This window comes from Geotrypetes seraphini, chromosome 2, assembly GCF_902459505.1.
Source record: "Geotrypetes seraphini chromosome 2, aGeoSer1.1, whole genome shotgun sequence".
NCBI classification, from domain to species: domain Eukaryota; kingdom Metazoa; phylum Chordata; class Amphibia; order Gymnophiona; family Dermophiidae; genus Geotrypetes; species Geotrypetes seraphini.
The window spans coordinates 7746004-7765812 of record NC_047085.1 but is presented as its reverse complement, the minus strand read 5'-3'; the positions used below and the strand labels follow the sequence as shown (position 1 = coordinate 7765812).

Here is a 19809-nt window from a genome sequence, read left to right as displayed (position 1 = left end):
CTCCCTTCACGGCCCGGCGGTACTGAGGCGTAAACCTGGGAGGGATGAGATCGTTTGAGGGAGGACTCGACCAGAAGTGACTGATGAGAAAGTTGCGCCCCCTCAAACCCCTTGTGATGGACGATGCGGTATCGAGCATCCAATTTACTGGGAACTGCAGGGATGGAATACGGTGTCTCAAAACAACGCATGAAAGTCTGGTCACATCCAAATCATCCGCCATTTGTCGAAGGAAGGATGAAAAAGATAGTTGGTCCGCCAGCGCCGGCCGGCGAGACGGACTAGAAGAAGTGGAAGCCTCCGGATCCAGAGAGAGCTGAGAGCGGCAAGGAGAATAGGAGGTAGATGGTTCCTCATACTCCGGCCCCTCAGGCGGGGATAAATCTGACGAAGAGTATCCCATACGCTGGATCTTCTTTTGCGGGGACACCTCCGAATGACGTGAGGAGTGTCGAGATGAGTGTCGAGATCGATGCCCCTCCCGGTGACGGGATGGGGAACGAGATCTTCTGTGCATCGCACGATCCCCCGAAGCTTCCAAGGAATGGATGGGACTCGATGCAGTGGATCGCAGAGGTGGTAAGGATGCGGACTCACGCAGTGCCACCCAGGTCTGGTATGGAGTGCGGAAGAACTCTTCCTGCGATGCAGTATGCCCAGGGCTTCAACTATCAGGGGCTGACACAGCACTCTGCTGTCGAGGGGGCGTGATGGGCTCCAAAGGCGGCATATCACTAAATGAAGCCCGCCTGGAAGTACCCGCCGCCCTCCGCCGATCCTCCTCGTCGAGCAGTGAGATCGTACGACGAGGAGGAGGGGGAGGGGGCGGACCGCCCCCCGGGACCGAGACCGGGAGGTCACCCTGAATGGAGGCGATAAGCCGGGGTCCCATAGACTGCATAAGCTCGACAAACTGGGCTTCCAGCAGGGATCGCAGCGAAGCCGATATGGAGGGATCCGCACCGAAAGGGGGTCCTCCAGCACGGTCTTCACACTCCTTTGTGGCCAAGTGCTTCTGCTTGCTAGCTTTGGGCACTTTGATGACCACCGGAGGGACAGTGGAAGGCGGAACCTGAGCCGAGGAGACGAGGACAGGCACCGATGTTGAAGCTGAGGCAGAAGTCGGAGTGAACGATGCCGGCTTCACGATGCCAGATGCAGGAGTTGTCGATGCAGGTTTCGAACGAACCGGCGAAACCGCAGTAGAAGTGGAAGCAGACGGCTCTTTGGCAGACTCCATCTTAAACATCGACTCCCAAAGTAAGCAGCGCCGTTTGAACGATCGCGCAGTGAGTGTGGAACAAGGCCGGCACGATTTCGGAACGTGTTCTGGACCAAGACACTGAAGACAGCGTCGATGTGGGTCCGTCAACGAAATCGCACGCTGGCACTTGCTGCACTTTTTAAAACCGGTGATTGGCCGGGACATAGGCCGGAAAATCGTCGCCGCTAGGTCGAAGGTGCTCGGCCTAAGCCACAAGGCCGGCCCGGCCGAACCGCCGGAAGAAATAATTTTAACTTTTTTTTTTTTTTTAGAAAATATAACGTAAAATTGAAATAAATCAAATAAACAACAAAACGCGGTAGTAAAGAAGGCAAATATACTGAAATTCAGTCAGCGCAGAATGAAGTGAAACTTCTCAGCTCCGCGGAAAGAAAAGAACTGAGGAGACACGCCCGGTACATCGGGCGGGAAGGCACTGGCGCATGCGCGGTGCGGGCATCTCGAAACTTCTGAGTTTCTTCAAGCAAGACATGCTTGCAAGATGTCCGTATCGGGGCTCTGTCGGATGACATCACCCACTAGTGAGAATACCTGCCTGCTTGTCCGGGGATAACAGTAGTTACAGAGTCATAGCCTTAGTTCTTGCTTTCCCCTGTAGCTCTACATTGGGATGTCTGGGCAGTGCTGGAAAGAATATTGGAGATGTTCTAACACCTACAGAGCTGGTGCCTATGGCAAGATTCCTGCTTCCCACCATGACTCAGATCTCCATAAGTTTGGATTGGTCTTGCGGTGTCAAGACTCGTGGAACTTGAAATCATGAGGCCAACCTGAACTTCCAGCACCATGCAGAGAACCAAGTCATGCTGGGGAAGCATTGTTTGTTCTGCAACTAAAGCCAGGTGAGGGGAAAGAAACTGGGTAAAGCCTAAAAGGGTACATGAGAGCGAGGAAGTAGACTGGATGAAGGCTGCGGGTAGAGAGAGCGAGAGAAGAGAAACACTAAAAGACACAGGCAGAGAGGAATGGAGTCACTAAGAGAGAGAGACAAACAGAGACAGAGACAGGCAGGAAGGAATGGAGTCACTAAGAGAGACTGACTGGTTGGGACAAGATGACACACTTGTATTTTGCCACTATTTGCCAAAGCATATGGCAAAATACAAGTGTGTGTGTTTTGGCCCTCTGAATGTTACAATATATAAAATGTGGTCCCTGATAGAAAAAGGTTGAACAAGCCTGTCCTAGTGGATGGGCCATTTGGTCTTTACCTGCTGTCATATAAGGCCAGACGGAACAGTTCATTAAGTTTTTTTTTAGAAAAGGAAGATTTCTGTGGGCCTTGCTATGGCTGTAGACTTCATAACTTCTCCTTTCGCACGGAGATGTCTCTGCCCCAGAGCTGCTGATATGGATTCAAAGATGAGATCAATGCATAGCTTTACCCCCTTTGTAGCAATTACTGGCAGCTCTCTCAAGAACAAAATAAAGATGTGCTATGAGTGACTCACCAAAGTGCAAATAAAGAATTCATTGTGTTACTCCTGAGCCCTCTTTTGTCATACAAAGCCAACTGCATAACAGTTGTATTAGCATTTTCCACATACACCACAATGGAAGCCAGGTTTCAATGGAACATACATAAGAAATTTACTCACATTTCTACAGTGTCAAAGGAAAACAAAATAACAAATTTAACAAATAATGGGAGCGGAGGTAGGTAAAAAAAAAGTCTGCAGAGTTCATGCGGAAAGGTCACTGTTGTCAAACCTCTCCTGGTCATATACCTCCGCCACCACCTTCCTGCCAGCAAACCAGCGGCCATTTAAGGCCTGAATAGCCTTGTGAGTCTCAGAAACCATTGAGAACTCCACAAAGATTTTGACAATGATTTCGGCATCCTCTTCCTCTCCCTGCTTCTCCTGGTAGATGATGACCCGGTTCACTGCTCCAAACTTCCCACACTCTTCTGTCACTTCACCTTCCAGATCATCATCAATGTCCTTTGGGTCCACCATGTTCCGCAGGACCATAACTGTTGACTGGGAGAAAAAGAGAGACTGGGGTAAAAGGAAAGAAGATCCTGTCTGAAGGCAGAAAATGTTTGTCAACCAATACAAAGTAAATGAAACCAAGCAAGCACTTGTCTTAGTCTTCCTGTGTACTAAACACTAGTGCACCATGGAATTTTCTTATTTCAGAAAGCTAAGTTACTCACCTGTAGCAGCTGTTCTTTAAGGACAGATGGTCACACATGGGTGACGTCATACAATGCAGCCCAGCACAGACACTACTCAGTGTGATGGATCTTTCTGAAGCCTTTGGCAGCACTGGACCACACATGCGAAGGTGTCATTCTGCTCAACTCGCAGGATAGTAAAACAAACTTAAGGAATCAACTTCTAGCGGAGGAGGAAAAGTATTTGGTAATGAGTGTACTGCTGTCCTTGAAAAATACCTGCTGGAGTTTAGTAAATTTGTTGTCTCCAAGGACTAACAGGACAACTACATTACCACGTATGGGAATTCCTAGCTCGAGGGAAACTACAGACCGGTGAGTCTGACCTCGGTACCGAGAAAGATGGTAGAGGTGCTTATAAAGGACCGCATCATTGATCACCTTGACGGACATGGTCTGATGAGGACCAGCCAGCATGGTTTCAGCAAAGGCAGATCTTGTTTGACAAATTTGCTGCACTTCTTCGAGAGAGTAAACAGGCAGATAGACAAGAGCGACCCGGTTGACATTGTATATAATAATAATAATAATAATAATTTTATTTCTTATATACCGCTGTACCGTGAAGTTCTAAGCGGTTTACAGTTGAAACAGAAGAATTGCAATAAGTAAGATTAATTAAGATGAAGAGAGAGTACTTAGAGTTCCCTGACTGTCCCAAAGGCTCACATTCTTGCTAAAGTACTTGAGAAAAATAAATTAGTTAGGTTTATCTGTACTTTCAGAAGGCGTTCAACAAGGTTCTGCATGAATGGAAAATTGAGAGCCATGGAATCGAGGATGAAATACTCATGTGGATTAAAAACGGGCTGGAGCATAGGAAACAGAGAGTGTGGGGTAAATGGACAATACTTGAACTGGAAGAGATTCACTAGTGGGGTGCCACAGGGCTCGGTACTTGGACCCGTGCTCTTCAACATCTTTATAAACGATTTGAACATAGGTGCGATGAGCGGGGTGATAAAATTTGCAGACGATAAGAAGCTATTCAGAGTAGTGAAGAAACAGGGGGATTGCGAAAATCTGCAATGTGACATAATCAAGCTCGAGGATGAGGTTCAACGTGGATAAATGTAAAGTAATGCATGTCGGTAACAAAAATCTCATGCACGAACACAGGATGTCCGGGGTGGTACTTGGAGAGACCTCCCAGGAAAGGGACTTGGGAGTTCTGATCGACAAGTTGATGAAGCCGTCCATGCAATGTGCGGCGGCTGCGAAAAGGGCGAACAGAATGCTAGGAATGATGGAGATGGCAAACAGAATGCTAGGAATGATGGAGAAGGTTATCATGCCGCTGTACCGGGCCATGGTGCACCCTCACCTGGAGTACTAAGTCCAGCACTGGTCGCCGTACATGAAGGAGGACACGGTACTACTCGAAAGGGTCCAGAGAAGAGCAACTAAGATGGTTAAGAGGTTGGAGGGGCTGCCATACAGCGAAAGATTAGAGAAACTGGGCCTCTTCTCCCTCGAACAGAGGAGATTGAGAGGGGACATCATCGAAACATTCAAGGTACTGAAGGGGATAGACTTAGTAGATAAGGATAGGTTATTCACCCTCACCAAGGTAGGGAGAACGAGAGGGCACTCTCTAAAGTTAAAAGGGGATAGATTCCGTACAAACATAAGGAAGTTCTTCTTCACCCAGAGAGTGGTAGAAAACTGGAACGCTCTTCCGGAGTCTATCATAGGGGAAAACACCCTCCAGGGATTCAAGACAAAGTTAGACAAGTTCCTGCTGAACAAGGACGTACGCTGGTAGGGCTAGTCTCAGTTAGGGCGCTGGTCTTTGACCAGAGGGCCGCCGCATGAGCGGACTGCTGGGCATGAAGGACCACTGGTCTGACCCAGCAGTGGCAAGTCTTATGTTCTTAACAGGCTCACCGAAAAACAACAGGCAAGGCCAACAAGGAACCAATTAAACTGGAACTTAAATACATTCTTGTTGTGTGGGTGAAGCCTGGAACAGAATAAAAATGGGCCTACGAAAGTAGAGTTGTTTTCTAGACATCAAACAAGCTCTGTAGAACTGTCTGGCTGAACCAATTGTCATGTAGTAGGGAATCCTGCTCAAGGTAGTAATGAGAAGACCAAGCTGCAGCTTTGCTAATCTCCTCAATGAATGCTATCTCAAGTGGGCTACCAATGCAGCCATGGCATGACATGACCCTTGAGTCACTCCCAGTCTGCGTAACAATGTTGCAAATACAGCAAGGCATTTGGGGAAGACTTGGTGAGGGAATGCAAGGCCAAAAGGCAGAATGAGATACTGGTAGTGGTATTTCCCTACTTGAAACCTGAGATACATCCTGTGACTGGAATGTATCTGTATGTGGGTGTAAGCATCCTTTAAGTATAGAGAGCACAGCTAATTGTTTGCCTGAATAATGGGGGCTCGGGTGCCCAGGGAAACCATCTTGAACTTTTTTTCACCAGATATTTTTTGGGGGCACTTAGGGCTAGAATGGGCAGAAATCCTCTTGTCTTTTTGGGCACAGGCTCGACCATATGGGCCTGTGGAAAGAAAGATAGTTCCTCTACAAGCACATCCTGGTGTCAAGAACTGAACTTTGATACTCTTGGAGGAACTCCTTGCCAATTTAGGGCATAAACCTCCTCCCCCCTCCCCCCAGACTATCTGAAGAACCCACTTGTCGGAAGTTATAAGGGGCCAGCTTGCTTGAACAGAATTCAACTTCCTCTTCCCACAATGGCATGTTGTCTGGGACAGTCCCTTTTACTGAGGCTATGCTCTTATGGAACCAGTCAAAAGCTCATCCCCTGCATAAATTGTACATCCTTTCAAGTAAAAGCAGATGGAAAGATTTCTGAAAAATACATGTCAATGATGGGTGTGCCACAGGGGTTGGCATTGTCTGCTCTTTTCTTCAATCTTTATATGGCACCATTGGGATCTGTGTTTGAAAATTTAAAAGCTAGTTATTGTATGTATGCTGACAACATGCAGATTTTTTAAAAAAAATTTTGAATGAAGGAGGTGTTATAGAAAAAGTATCAAAATACATAGACTGCCAGAAGAACTAACAAATTGATTCTGGAAAAGATCAAACTGGCTGTGTCACTCGAAGCCCAAATGATGAAGTTACGACTGTCTTCTTTTCATAATTGCTTCTATATTTTTGCATTTTAGCATTTTGATCATTTCCAGAGGACGGGACTTTTTTTATCCGCTTTTTTGTCCCTCTATCTTTCTCTCAAAATTTTTCACTAACTGTTTATCCAATCAATTAATTTAGTATTTATTATTGAGATCATATGATGTAAGGGGCAGAACTTATTTAGGTTTTATTAAAACCTGGTGCTAGTCATCTATGAGTTTTCTGCCTGGGGCCATGAAAGCTATCAATGTTTCAATTTAGGTGTATCACTTATTATTATTGCTATTATTGATTTATTTACAGCCAAAAACTTAAAGCCCTTTTTTAGATACATAAAAGGGAAAAAAACCAGCAAAGGAGGCAATGGGCCCTCTCGACGACCAAGGAGGGAAAGGGTGCATCAAGGAAGATTGCGGATAGGCTAAACTCATTTTTTGCATCGGTCTTTACCAAGGAGGACACTGCATCAATGCCCGTAACAGGGAAAGTATTCAAGGGAGGAATTGAGGAAAGCCTCACCACAGTGAATGTGGACTTGGACATGATATACTATCAGATCGACAAACTAAGAAGTGACAAATCCCCTGGACCAGATGGACTTCACCCAAGAGTGCTAAAGGAGCTTAAGGTAGAAATCGGAGAGCTATTATAATCCCTAGCTAATTTATCAATTAGAACCAGGCGAATATCAGACGACTGGAAGATAGCGAATGTCATCCCAATCTTCAAAAAAGGATTGAGAGAACCGGGCAACTATAGACCAGTGAGATGGTTGAAGCACTAATCAAGGATAGCATAGTGCAACACCTAGAAAATCACGACCTGATGAGAGCCAGTCAACATGGCTTCAGGAAGGGGAAGTCATGTTTGACGAATTTATTTCAGTTTTTTGAGGAGGTGAACAAACAAATCGATAGCGGAGACCCGGTGGATATAATATGCTTGGACTTCCAGAAAGCGTTCGACAAGGTTCCACACGCAAGGCTTCTGAGGAAACTCCAAAGCCATAGAATAGAAGGAGACATACTAGGATGAATAGGCAAATGGCTGGAGAACAGATTGCAGAGGGTGGGCATAAATGGGAAGTTCTCGGACTGGGAGAAGGTGACAAGCAGTGTGCCTCAGGGCTCGGTTCTTGGGCCCATCTTATTCAATATCTTCATAAATGACCTTCAAGAGGAAACATCAAGTAATATAATCAAGTTTGCAGATGACACAAAACTATGTCGGGCAGTTGGGTCACAAAAAGACAGCAAAGAACTCCAGAGAGATTTGAACCAGCTAGAGAAATGGGCGGAAAAGTGGCAGATGAAGTTTAATATAGAAAAATGCAAAGTGATGCACCTGGGCAGGAAAAACAAGGAACGTGAATATAAAATGTTAGGTGTAACATTGGGCAAGAGCGAACAGGAAAGGGACCTGGGGGTACTGATAGACAGGACCCTGAAGCCATCGGCTCAATGTGCAGCAGTGGCAAATAAAGCAAACAGGATGTTGGGCATGATAAAGAAGGGAATCACGAGTTGATAGTAACATACATAGTAACATAGTAGATGACGGCAGATAAAGACCCGAATGGTCCATCCAGTCTGCCCAACCTGATTCAATTTAAATTTTTTTATTTTATTTTATTTTTTTATTATTTTTTTTTTTAATTTTTCTTCTTAGCTATTTCTGGGCAAGAATCCAAAGCTTTACCCGGTACTGTGCTTGGGTTCCAACTGCCAAAATCTCTGTTAAGACTTACTCCAGCCCATCTACACCCTCCCAGCCATTGAAGCCCTCCCCTGCCCATCCTCCACCAAACGGCCATACACAGACACAGACCGTACAAGTCTGCCCAGTAACTGGCCTAGTTCAATATTTAATATTATTTTCTGATTCTAAATCTTCTGTGTTCATCCCACGCTTCTTTGAACTCAGTCACAGTTTTACTCTCCACCACCTCTCTCTGGAGTGCATTCCAGGCATCCACCACCCTCTCCGTAAAGTAGAATTTCCTAACATTGCCCCTGAATCTACCACCTCTCAGTGTTCCCTCTAAGCGGGCGGGTGTTGTGAGCAAACTTTTTTCACTGTGAGCTAAAAATATCGGGCGCCAGCAAGTTATGAGCCAAATAAATATGTTGCTTTCTACCACAGAACTTCCTTACGTTTGTATGGAATCTATCCCCTTTCAACTTTAGAGAGTGCCCTCTCGTTCTCCCTGCCTTAGCTACTAAGTCTATTCCCTTCAGTACCTTGAATGTTTCTATCATGTCCCCTCTCAATCTCCTCTGCTCAAGGGAGAAGAGGCCCAGTTTCTCTAATCTTTCGCTGTACGGCAACTCCTCCAGCCCCTTAACCATTTTAGTTGCTCTTCTCTGGATCCTTTCGAGTAGTACCGTGTCCTTCTTAAAGTACCAGTGCTGGACGCAGTACTCCAGGTGAGGGCGTACCATGGCCCGGTACAGCAGCATGATAACCTTCTCTGTCTCTTCAGTCCAGCATCTGCCCCTTCCATTCACTGTCTGTCTTTCCCTGCCATCTCTCCTCCTGCCCCCCCCCACCCCCCAATTTGGTCTAGCATCCATCATCTTCCTTCTGTTCCCCTCATGGTCTGGCATCTCTATCCTTCCCTCCCCCCTGTGGTTTTTAGCATATCTCTCTTCTCATTTCCTCCACTCAGATCTGATCATTCTCTGCTCTCTCTTCCCTTTTCTTCTCTGGTCTTCCTTCTCTATTTTCTGCCTCCATCTAAATTAAATTCTTTCTTACTATTTAGTCCCGTTTCCCTCTTTTCACTGTGTCTACACACAGCTTGTCACCCCTTTCCCTCACCCCTCCATTATCTTACTATTTTCTTCCCCCTTTATTTATCTCCTCCTTCCATCCAGTATGTGTTCTTTCCCCACTTCCATTCAGCATCTGCTCTCCCTTCTCAACTGACATCCATCTGCCTTCTGCTCTCTCTCCCTTCTTCTCACTTCCATCATCTGTCCCCTTCTCTCTCTCTCTCATCTCCTCCATTCCATCATCTGCCCCTTCTCTCTCTCTCTCTCTCTCCCTCCCCCCCAACTTCCATCATCTGCCCCCCTTCCCCTCACCTTTGTGGGTCACTTTCTTTCCCCTGAGGGTGGCTCATGTCACAGGGGAAGCTTTGGCCGAGCAGAACCGCTTGATTGACAGTGGAACTTACTTGATTGATGTCGATGCTGGGGCCCGTTGCCGTTTGAAGGAAAAAAAAAAAGGTGGAAAAAAGGAACCTGTAAAGGCGAGAGGAAGGGAAACCTCCAGGACAGCTGCTTTTTGCCCTCCTTCAACGGCCCAAGAGTTCAGACCAGCAGCGGCAGCTCTGTATGCTTTTAACTTCGGCACAGAGCTGCCCCTAATCAATAGTTTAGCGCGGTTTCATGAGGCAGCCTCGGGGCCTTTGATAGCCGGCCCGCTTCGATGATGCGATGTGGGCCGGCCTAGCAAAGGCCCCGAGGCTGCCTTATGAAACCGCGCTAAACTATTGATTAGGGGCAGCTCTGTGCCGAAGTTAAAAGCATACACAGCTGCCGCTGCTGGTCTGGAGGTGCGGAGACAAGGCAGGAGGCAAACGCGGTGGAAGGCAGGAGTCCCGGCGAAGGCAGGAGTCCCGGCACAGCGACTGCAACAGGAAGTTGCAAGTCAGCTGACGCCGGCCTTTCGTTGCGGCGGGGACCGAATCCTTCGCGGACCGGCAAGATTTTGTTTGCGGACCGGCGGTTGAAGAACTGTGCTCTACACTGTGTGCGCTGTGACGAGAAACTTGTGCGCTGCGAGGTAATATTTTGTGCGTCAGAGCACCACAGCGCAGCTTAGCGGGAACACTGCTCTCAACCTCAAATTATGTCCTCTGGTTTTACCATTTTACTTTCTCTGGAAAAGATTTTGTTTACGTTAATACCCTTCAAGTATTTGAACGTCTGAATCATATCTCCCCTGTCTCTCCTTTCCTCTAGGGTATACATATTCAGGGCTTCCAGTCTCTCCTCATACGTCTTCTGGCGCAAGCCTCCTATCATTTTCGTCGCCCTCCTCTGGACCGCCTCAAGTCTTCTTACGTCTTTCGCCAGATACGGTCTCCAAAACTGAACACAATACTCCAAGTGGGGCCTCACCAATGACCTGTACAGGGGCATCAACACCTTCTTCCTTCTACTGACCACGCCTCTCTTTATATAGCCCAGCATCCTTCTGGCAGCAGCCACTGCCTTGTCACACTGTTTTTTCGCCTTTAGATCTTCGTACACTATCACCCCAAGGTCCCTCTCCTCGTCCGTGCATATCAGCTTCTCTCCTCCCAGCATATACGGTTCCTTCCTATTATTAATCCCCAAATGCATTACTCTGCATTTCTTTGCATTGAATTTTAGTTGCCAGGCATTAGACCATTCCTCTAACTTTTGCAGATCCTTTTTCATATTTTCCACTCCCTCTTTGGTGTCTACTCTGTTACAAATCTTGGTATCATCTGCAAAAAGGCACACTTTTCCTTCTAACCCTTCAGCAATGTCACTCACATACATATTGAACAGGATTGGCCCCAGCACCGAACCCTGAGGGACTCCACTAGTCACCTTTCCTTCCTTCGAGCGACTTCCATTAACCACCACCCTCTGGCGTCTGTCCGACAGCCAGTTTCTGACCCAGTTCACCACTTTGGGTCCTAACTTCAGCCCTTCAAGTTTGTTCAACAGCCTCCTATGAGGAACTGTATCAAAGGCTTTGCTGAAATCCAAGTAAATTACATCTAGCATATGTCCTCGATCCATCTCTGGTCACCCAATCAAAAAATTCTATCAGGTTCGTTTGGCACGATTTACCTTTTGTAAAGCCATGTTGCCTTGGATCCTGTAACCCATTAGATTCAAGGAAGTACACTATCCTTTCTTTCAGCAACACTTCCATTATTTTTCCAATAACTGAAGTGAGGCTCACCGGCCTGTAGTTTCCTGCTTCATCCCTGTGACCACTTTTATGAATAGGGACCACATCCGCTCTCCTCCAATCCCCAGTAATCACTCCCGTCTCCAGAGATTTGTTGAACAAGTCTTTAATAGGACTCGCCAGAACCTCTCTGAGCTCCCTTAGTATCCTGGGATGGATCCCGTCTGGTCCCATCGCTTTGTCCACCTTCAGTTTTTCAAGTTGCTCATAAACACCCTCCTCCGTGAACGGCGCAGAATCTACTCCATTTTCTCGTGTAACTTTGCCAGACAATCTCAGTCCTTCTCCAGGATTTTCTTCTGTGAACACAGAACAGAACAGATCGGCGGATGTCATCATAATGCCGCTTTACAGAGCAATGGTCAGACCACATTTGGAGTACTGTATCCAACACTAGTCTCCCTACCTAAAGAAGGATATAACCCTGCTGGAGAGGGTGCAGAGGCGAGCCACGAAGCTAGTAAAAGGCATGGAGAATTTGAGCTACAAAGAACGCCTCAGAAAACTTAGATTGTTCACCCTTGAGAAGAGAAGACTGCGAGCGGATATGATAGAAACATCATTATTCACATTGTCAAATGTGACTCGGACAAGAGGTCATGGACTGAAACTGAGGGGCAGCAGGCCCAGGACAAATGTCAGGAAGTTCTGTTTCACACAGCGAGTGGTGGACACTTGGAATGCTCTCCCAGAGGAGGTTGTGACGGAGACCACCATTCTAGGATTCAAGGGCAAGTTGGATGTACACCTTCTTGCAAATCACATTGAGGGATACAAGTAAACATGGTCTTCATCAAGGACCCCTACGTAGCCTCCGCGTGTGCGGGTCGCTGGACTAGATGGACCTATGGTCTGATCCAGTGAAGGCATTTCTTATGCTCAGTGAATCTTCTTTGAGAGTTACATACAGGGCTCTACCAATTCTTTGTTTAATTATTTTGGTTACACCATCAGACGAGATCGATGGAATCAGACAAATAGGGCGACTTGCAATCAGATGGCTGGACACATTGAAAACAACCATGGGGGACCTCTCCAGACTAACATAAAACCAATTTCTTTTCAGATCTGCATTTCAACAAATTGCTAGGATTTGAGTACGAGTTGATGGCACCTAACAGTACAAAGTCTAATATTGTCTAGATTAGATTTTTGTAATGTCTTGTATATTGAATTATGAGCTGCAAAACTTCAGACTTTGCAAGATATTCAGAATGCAGCGGCAAGGATGATTGGAAATATAGGTACATTTGAACATTTTTAAGGAAGCTGCATTGGTTGCCTGTAAAATTTAGAATTCAATAAAAAGGGTTGTGTCTAATTTTTCAGAGTTTATATTGTGAAATGGCCACATATTTTTTTAAAAGTGGTGCAGATGTATGAATCTAAATGATCTTAAAGAGTCAATGATGAAAAGAAAGTGGTGATGCCTGATTGTGGCATGTAAATCACTGTCAATTGCAGGACCATAATCATTGAAATACACTTCCGAGTTTAAGAAACATTCGAAAACTTACCTGTTTATGAAGCCTTTTTGATGACTTAGTGTAGAGAGAAAATGGTCGAAGGATGCTGCGCCACAGTTTTATTATTTTATGTTTTGTCAATTTTAAAAATTTTATGTGACCTGCGGGATAAAAATAAAATAAAAAGATGGGGGAGCTGAATGGGTCTTTTGGGTCCTCTAATGCTGAGGGTGGGAGCGGGAGCCCTGAGAAGCATACCTAAGTGTGGCGCAGTGGTTAAAGCTACAGCCTCAGCACCCGGGGGTTGTGGGTTCAAATCCATGCTATTTCTTGTGACCCTGGGCGTCACTTAATCCCCCCATTGCCCCAGGTACATTAGATAGATTGTGAGTACCTGAATAAATTCAATTAAACCGTTCTGAGCTGGGAGAACGGTATAGAAAATTGAATAAATAAAAAATAAAATCCAGAAACACAGGTACGAGTGGATAGCATAGCTGGTTTTAAGAAAGTTTTAGACAAGTTCCTGGAGGAAAAGTCCATAGTCTGTTATTGAGAAAGACATGGGCGAAGCCACTGCTTGCCCTGGAATCAGTACCATGAAATATTGCTACTCCTTGGGTTTTGGCCAGGTATTAGTGACCTGGACTGGCCGTGAGAACGGGCTACTGGGCTTGATGGACCATTGGTCTGACTCAATAAGGCTATTCTTATGTTCTTATCTCTTCTGGCTGCTGTCCAAGAATCTCCAAGGCCACAGGAATGGGCCGAGAGAGGGACTTCATGGTATCAGTTCTCTTCTTGATGAAGTCAACAACCTCCACTTTGTCACCAAAAAGGTTATCACCTTGAGAAAATCTGAAACACAGCCAAGTGTGTCTATGCATGCCAATTTCTAAAGCAGAGACTGGATGCCACATCAACGCATTACAGGTGCCCAGGCCCAGTGCTTTGCCACTAGTCCTCAAAGTTCTGCAGCCTTCTCTGGTAAGTTGGGGGAGGGTACGGGCACAAACAACCTACCTGGCAAGCTAAGCTGCCAATATTTTTTTGAGACTAAGGTAAGTAAACACCGATCTGGGTCAGGGGAGAGTATACACACTTTCGAGTCTGGGGTTGGCTCACATTATAATTCTGAGTCACATTGTAATTCTGGGTCTAAGGGGAGTACAAATTGTAATTCAGGGTCTAGGGGGAGTACACATTGTAATTCTGGGTCCAGCGAGAGAACACACATTGCAAATTGTACTAAAGGAGTTCAAGTAGCCCAAGCGGGAATAGCCCCACAGGGTACACACATTTCCAAGTCTGGGATAGGAACACACTGTAGTTCTGGGTATGGGGAGTCCGGGATAGGTGCACGTTGTAACTCTGGTTCTAGGGAAAGTACAAAACAAGCGAATAATGCTAAAGGTGTCCAAGTAGCTCAAGCAGGAACATCTCCACTGAGACGTAACAAACATACAACATGGAGGGCTATGTACGTAAACGCCCACAGTCTGGGAAACAAGATCCTGGAATTAGAAACAGAAATGAGGAATGCCGAACTGGATGTGGTGGCGATATCTGAGACCTGGCTCACGGACTCCCATGGGTGGGACATGGCCATACCGGGTTACAACTTGCTTTGCCGGGACAGGAGGGCAAAATGGGAGGAGGTATAGCATTATATACTAAAGATGACATTAAGGTCACCAGAATCACAGATGTCCACTACACTGGGGAATCCCTTTGGGTAAATTTGGCCAGAGGGAAGGACAAATGCCTGTATCTTGGCGTAATATACAGACCACCAAGACAACAGGATGACCTAGATATGGAATTAATCGGAGATATAGAGAATATCACCTTGCGTGGGGACACAGTATTGTTAGGTGACTTCAACATGCCTGATGTGGATTGGGACACGCTTTCCTCTGCTTCCGGCAGCAGCAGGAGGCTATTAAACTCTATGAAGGGATCAAGACTCAGGCAACTGGTGTTGGAACCAACAAGGGATCAGGCAATACTGGACCTGATACTTACCAATGGAGAAAATGTCACAGAGGTCTCGGTAGGCGACACATTGGCCTCCAGTGACCACAACATGGTATGGTTCAATCTCAGGAAAGGTTTCACTAAATCTACCACACTGACCAATGTCCTCAAATTCAAGGACACAAACTTCAAAGAAATGGGAGACTTCGTTCACCAGGCGCTACAAAGCCAAGCAGAAACCGATAATGTGGAAGAAATGTGGTCGACTTTGAAAGCCACCATACAAGAAGCAACAAATCGCTATGTTAAATCAGTAAGTAAACGGCGAAGGAACAATAAGCCACAGTGGTTCTCTGCGGAGATTTCGGACCTCATCAAGGAGAAGAAAAAAGCATTCATCTCTTACAAACAATCAGGGAAACAGGACTCTAGGGAAGTCTATCTGGCCAAGTCAAAAGCCGTCAAAACAGCAGTTAGGGAGGCCAAATTCCGCATGGAGGAGTCTCTAGCGAAGAACATCCAGAAAGGAGATAAATCCTTCTTCAGGTATATCAGTGACAGAAATAAGAACTCAGGCGGGATAGTACATATTAGGAAACCAGACGGAGACTATGTAGAAGCGGACTCGGAAAAAGCCCAACTGTTAAATGAATACTCCTGCTCAGTCTTCACCCGCGAGGTGCCAGGACTCGGCCCTCAGCTACAGACAAGGGTTGACGCAGATGACCCGTTTAGTCATTTCGAGTTTACACCCAGCGGTATCTACTGCAAGCTGTTAAAGCTTAAGGTTAACAAGGCAATGGGGCCTGACAACCTACACCCCAGGGTGCTCAGGGAGTTGTGTGATGTCTTGGCGGATCCGCGCTCTTCAATCTCTCCCTTAGTATGGGTAACATCCCGTTGGACTGGAAGATGGCTAACGTCATTCCATTCCACAAGAAAGGCTCCAAGATGGAGACAGCAAACTACAGACCGGTGAGTCTCACATCAATAGTGTGCAAACTAATGGAAATTCTAATCAAACGCCAATTGGATACGATCCTGAACAAGGAGAATCTACGGGATCCCTGTCAACATGGATTTACTAAGGGGAGATCCTGCCAATCCAACCTGATCAGCTTCTTTGACTGGGTGACGAGGAAGCTGGATGTTGGGGAGTCCCTGGACTTCAGTAAAGTATTCGATAGCGTACCACACCGCAGGTTGCTGAGCAAGATGAGTTCTATAGGACTGGGGGACACATTAACGAAATGGGTTGGGATCTGGCTTGGAAGTAGGCTTCAGAGGTTAGTGGTGAAAGGCACCCCCTCCGAAATGACGGAGTAATCAGTGGAGTGCAGCAGGGCTCGGTCCTGGGCCCGATCCTATTCAACATCTTTATAAGAGACTTGGCAGAAGAGCTGCGAGGTAAAATAACATTATTCGCTGATGACGCCAAACTAAGCAATGTAGTGGGCAAAAGCACAACAGACATAAATTCAATGTCCGACAACATGATGCACGACCTACTCCTACTGGAGCGCTGGTCTAGGTCCTGGCAACTCAGCTTCAATGCCAAAAAATGCAAAGCCATGCACCTGGGCAGCCAAATTACATGCAAGACTTACACCCTTAATGGCGAGATCCTAACAAGAACTGAAGCAGAACAAGACTTAGGGGTGATCGTCAGTGAGAACATGAAGACTGCCAATCAAGTGGAGCAAGCTTCATCCAAGGCAAGGCAAATCATAGGTTGCATACGCAGGAGTTTCGTCAGCCGTAAGCCTGAAGTCATTATGCCATTGTATAGATCCATGGTGAGGCCCCACCTGGATTACTGTGTGCAATTCTGGAGGCCGCATTACCGTAAGGATGTGTTGAGACTGGAGTCGGTCCAGAGAATGGCCACCCGGATGGTCTCAGGACACAAGGATCTCCCGTACGAGGAACGACTGGATAAGTTGCAGCTGTACTCACTCGAGGAACGCAGAGAGCGGGATGACATGATCGAGACATTCAAGTATCTCACAGGCCGCATCGAGGTGGAAGAAGATATCTTCTTTTTCAAGGGTCCCGCGGCAACAATCAGTGGCGGGAAACTGCACAGGGACACCAGGAAATTCTTTTTCACTGAAAGGGTGGTTGATCACTGGAATAGTTTTCCACTTCAGGTTATTGAGGCCAGTAGCATGCCTGATTTTAAGGCCAAATGGGATAGACACGTGGGATCTATTCACAGAGAAAGGTAGGGGAGGGTCATTGGGGTGGGCAGACTAGATGGGCCGTGGCCCTTATCTGCCGTCTATTTCTATGTTTCTATGAACTCTGCTAATGCCAAATTCCACATGTAGATAGTCATGTAGATCTGATAGGAATGCATGCAGGACAAGGGGGAGGTGGAACTTGTATACAGTCTTTTCTTGTTGTGATTAGAATCAAAGCTCATATCCCTATTCATCCGGCTTACAGGAAATACCTCAGATTTCAAGTGGCCCACCACCACTATCAATAAAGGTTCTACTTTTTTGGTCTAACCTCCTCTCCCAGAGTCTTCACCAAGTGCCTGGTTGTGGTGGCAGTGGCTTTGAGGTCTCAGGGTTTTCAAGTCTTTCCCTACTTAGATGATTGGCTCATCAAGGATCCTTCATCACAAGACGTACTTTTGGCGACAAATCAGACAATTCTTTTTCTTCAGAACTTGGGGTTCGAGATCAACTTCCCCAAATCACAACATCAACCATCTCAGAAGCTATATGTTTGGAATCTGTCTCCAGCGTTATGGATAGATCCTTCCCCATCTGTCTAATAAAACGAGTAAAGGAAAGTATTTCAGTGGGAGAAGACTTCAAGGAGGAGTCTTTCGTGGAGATTGCGCCTCAGGAGAATCATAAGCCTCTATAGTCGAATGTGAAAAGTCCGCATTGGAGACATATTGCAGGTCAGAGTCAATAAGGACTGAAGGAGAGCGATGTTGAAGCTTAGAATGCCAATCAGGTGAGAGCGAAGGTTTTGTAGAATGCTTACACTTCTCAGGACGTGGATGAGAAGTATGCTTTGATTTGCAGGAAGACTTGCTAGACTGTCTAGAAGAAGAATGATGTTTCGAAGAACTGGACGGTGCCTGGAGGAACGATGCTTCGATGCAGGACTGGATGGACGAGATGACCGGTGTCGAGATCCATGATGGTGCATCGATGGAGCATAGGTGGTACTGGAAGGCCTCGTGGTGTCACGCTCAGGCTGGGCCGGTACCAGAGGAGTTAAGTGTCAATAGATAAAACATATCCCCGTACTCCTGGCAAAACAGAGCATTGAGCTTCTGCTGAAAAGCAAGCACCGGTACCGTTGGCTTATTCGCCGGTACCAATGGTGCTGCAACTCGTTCAGGAGAGGATGACTCAGATAACGATGCACCCTTCGATTTGGAAATGAGTTGGATAAAGGGTCTTCACTTGGTTGGCATGACTGGTCTGGATGTCTTAGTAACCTGTGACCCAGTCTGGGAAGTTGCTGGCTTTTTAGCTGGCTTACCAGATGCAGCGATGTTGATGTTTTAGTCACTGATTCTTTCGACATGGGATGGTGTCGATGCAAATTCCCTTTCCATGCTGATACTGAACAACTTTTTCTTGTTGAAGAATGTGGCTTTTAATGGTGCGCTTCTGAAGAGTGGAACTAAACTCGGTGATCTGGACCCAAGCACTGTAAACACCAGTTGTGGGGGTCTGTGATGGAAATGGTCCTAGTGTGGTCCTATTGCACCGGCTTCACTTTTTAAAACCCGTTACCAGGTGGGACATCGACAGAAACACTGCCTCAGCCAAATTGAACTCAATGGCTGAGGCGTGCAAAAGGCCCCGCCGAATGGAGATAAAAAGTACTCCTGAAATTTTGTTTTTATTTTTAGAAAAAGAAAACAAAGGGAGAAAGGAAGGAAAATAAAATTAAGAGAAAAATAATGCACGAGCAGGAAGGCAAAAAATGATGAACGTTTGAAAGCATGACTTCTTAGTTCCAGGGAAAACTAAGAAGTGAGGAGCTGCTTGCCTATGTGGGGCGGGAGGCTCTTGCGCATGGGCGTTGTGGTCAGTACACTTATTCATAGGGGGAGGGTATAAAGTTATATTAAGGTTTGATCAATTGATAATATTTATATGATATTTTTGATTAAAATATTTGTGGGGAGGGTATAAATGTATGTTTTTAAGATGATGTTAAAAGAAATACAAGTGATGTTTACAAGGTTTAAATGATGTAATAGTGTGTTCTTGATGTAAGATGAAAAAATGAATAAAGAATTTGAAAATAAATAAATAAATAAAAATAAAGCACCGGTGCACTTTTGCAGCTCTGTGGATGACGTCACCCACATGTGAGAATATACTGCCCGCTTGTCCTGGGATAACAGTCTGTACTCATATCTAGAGTCCACAAGCTGAGACATGAATGAGGGACAATTAGGCACCATTTAGAGAATATGGGCCTAAGTAAAGAGGGAAACACTGTTTAAAATGGTACTTAAAAAAAGTTCAAGGTGCCTACTGGCAGAATCGTGTCTCCGGAGGCGCCTTCAGTGCCAAACGCCATTTTAGGCGTGGCTGATGCCAGAAGTGGCCGGTATGTGCCTCTGGAGGCGTGATTCGTGTTAAAACCGCAACCAATATTTCTGACCTTTGCCAGAGACAGACATGCTTTTAAGGCGGCTAGTGACCTCACAGATCTCAAAAGCAAAGAGAGCTACTGTTAAGGAAATGCATGCTTACTAGTAATTTATGCTTAAAAGAGTTAAAGCCAGGAAACACTGGAGCACTGAGGAAGATCCTGGTGCCCTTCGCTATGCTGACC

At 46.1% G+C, this 19809-nt stretch overlaps 1 protein-coding gene across 6 annotated transcripts in view; it reads right to left on the bottom strand.

Annotated features, from left to right (window-relative positions):
* Nucleotides 1-2741: 2741 nt before the first annotated feature.
* PUF60 (poly(U) binding splicing factor 60) overlaps nt 2742-19809 on the bottom strand; it is a 257544-nt gene continuing 240476 nt past the window's right edge. For 4 of the 6 annotated variants that reach the window (XM_033933257.1, XM_033933261.1, XM_033933262.1 and 1 more), the window contains one exon: nt 2742-3267. In XM_033933257.1, the coding sequence (XP_033789148.1) occupies nt 2968-3267 (300 nt within the window). In that variant the 3' untranslated portion in view covers nt 2742-2967. The remainder of the gene's footprint in view (nt 3268-19809) is intronic. The other 2 variants (XM_033933258.1, XM_033933260.1) reach the window with 1 other exon arrangement.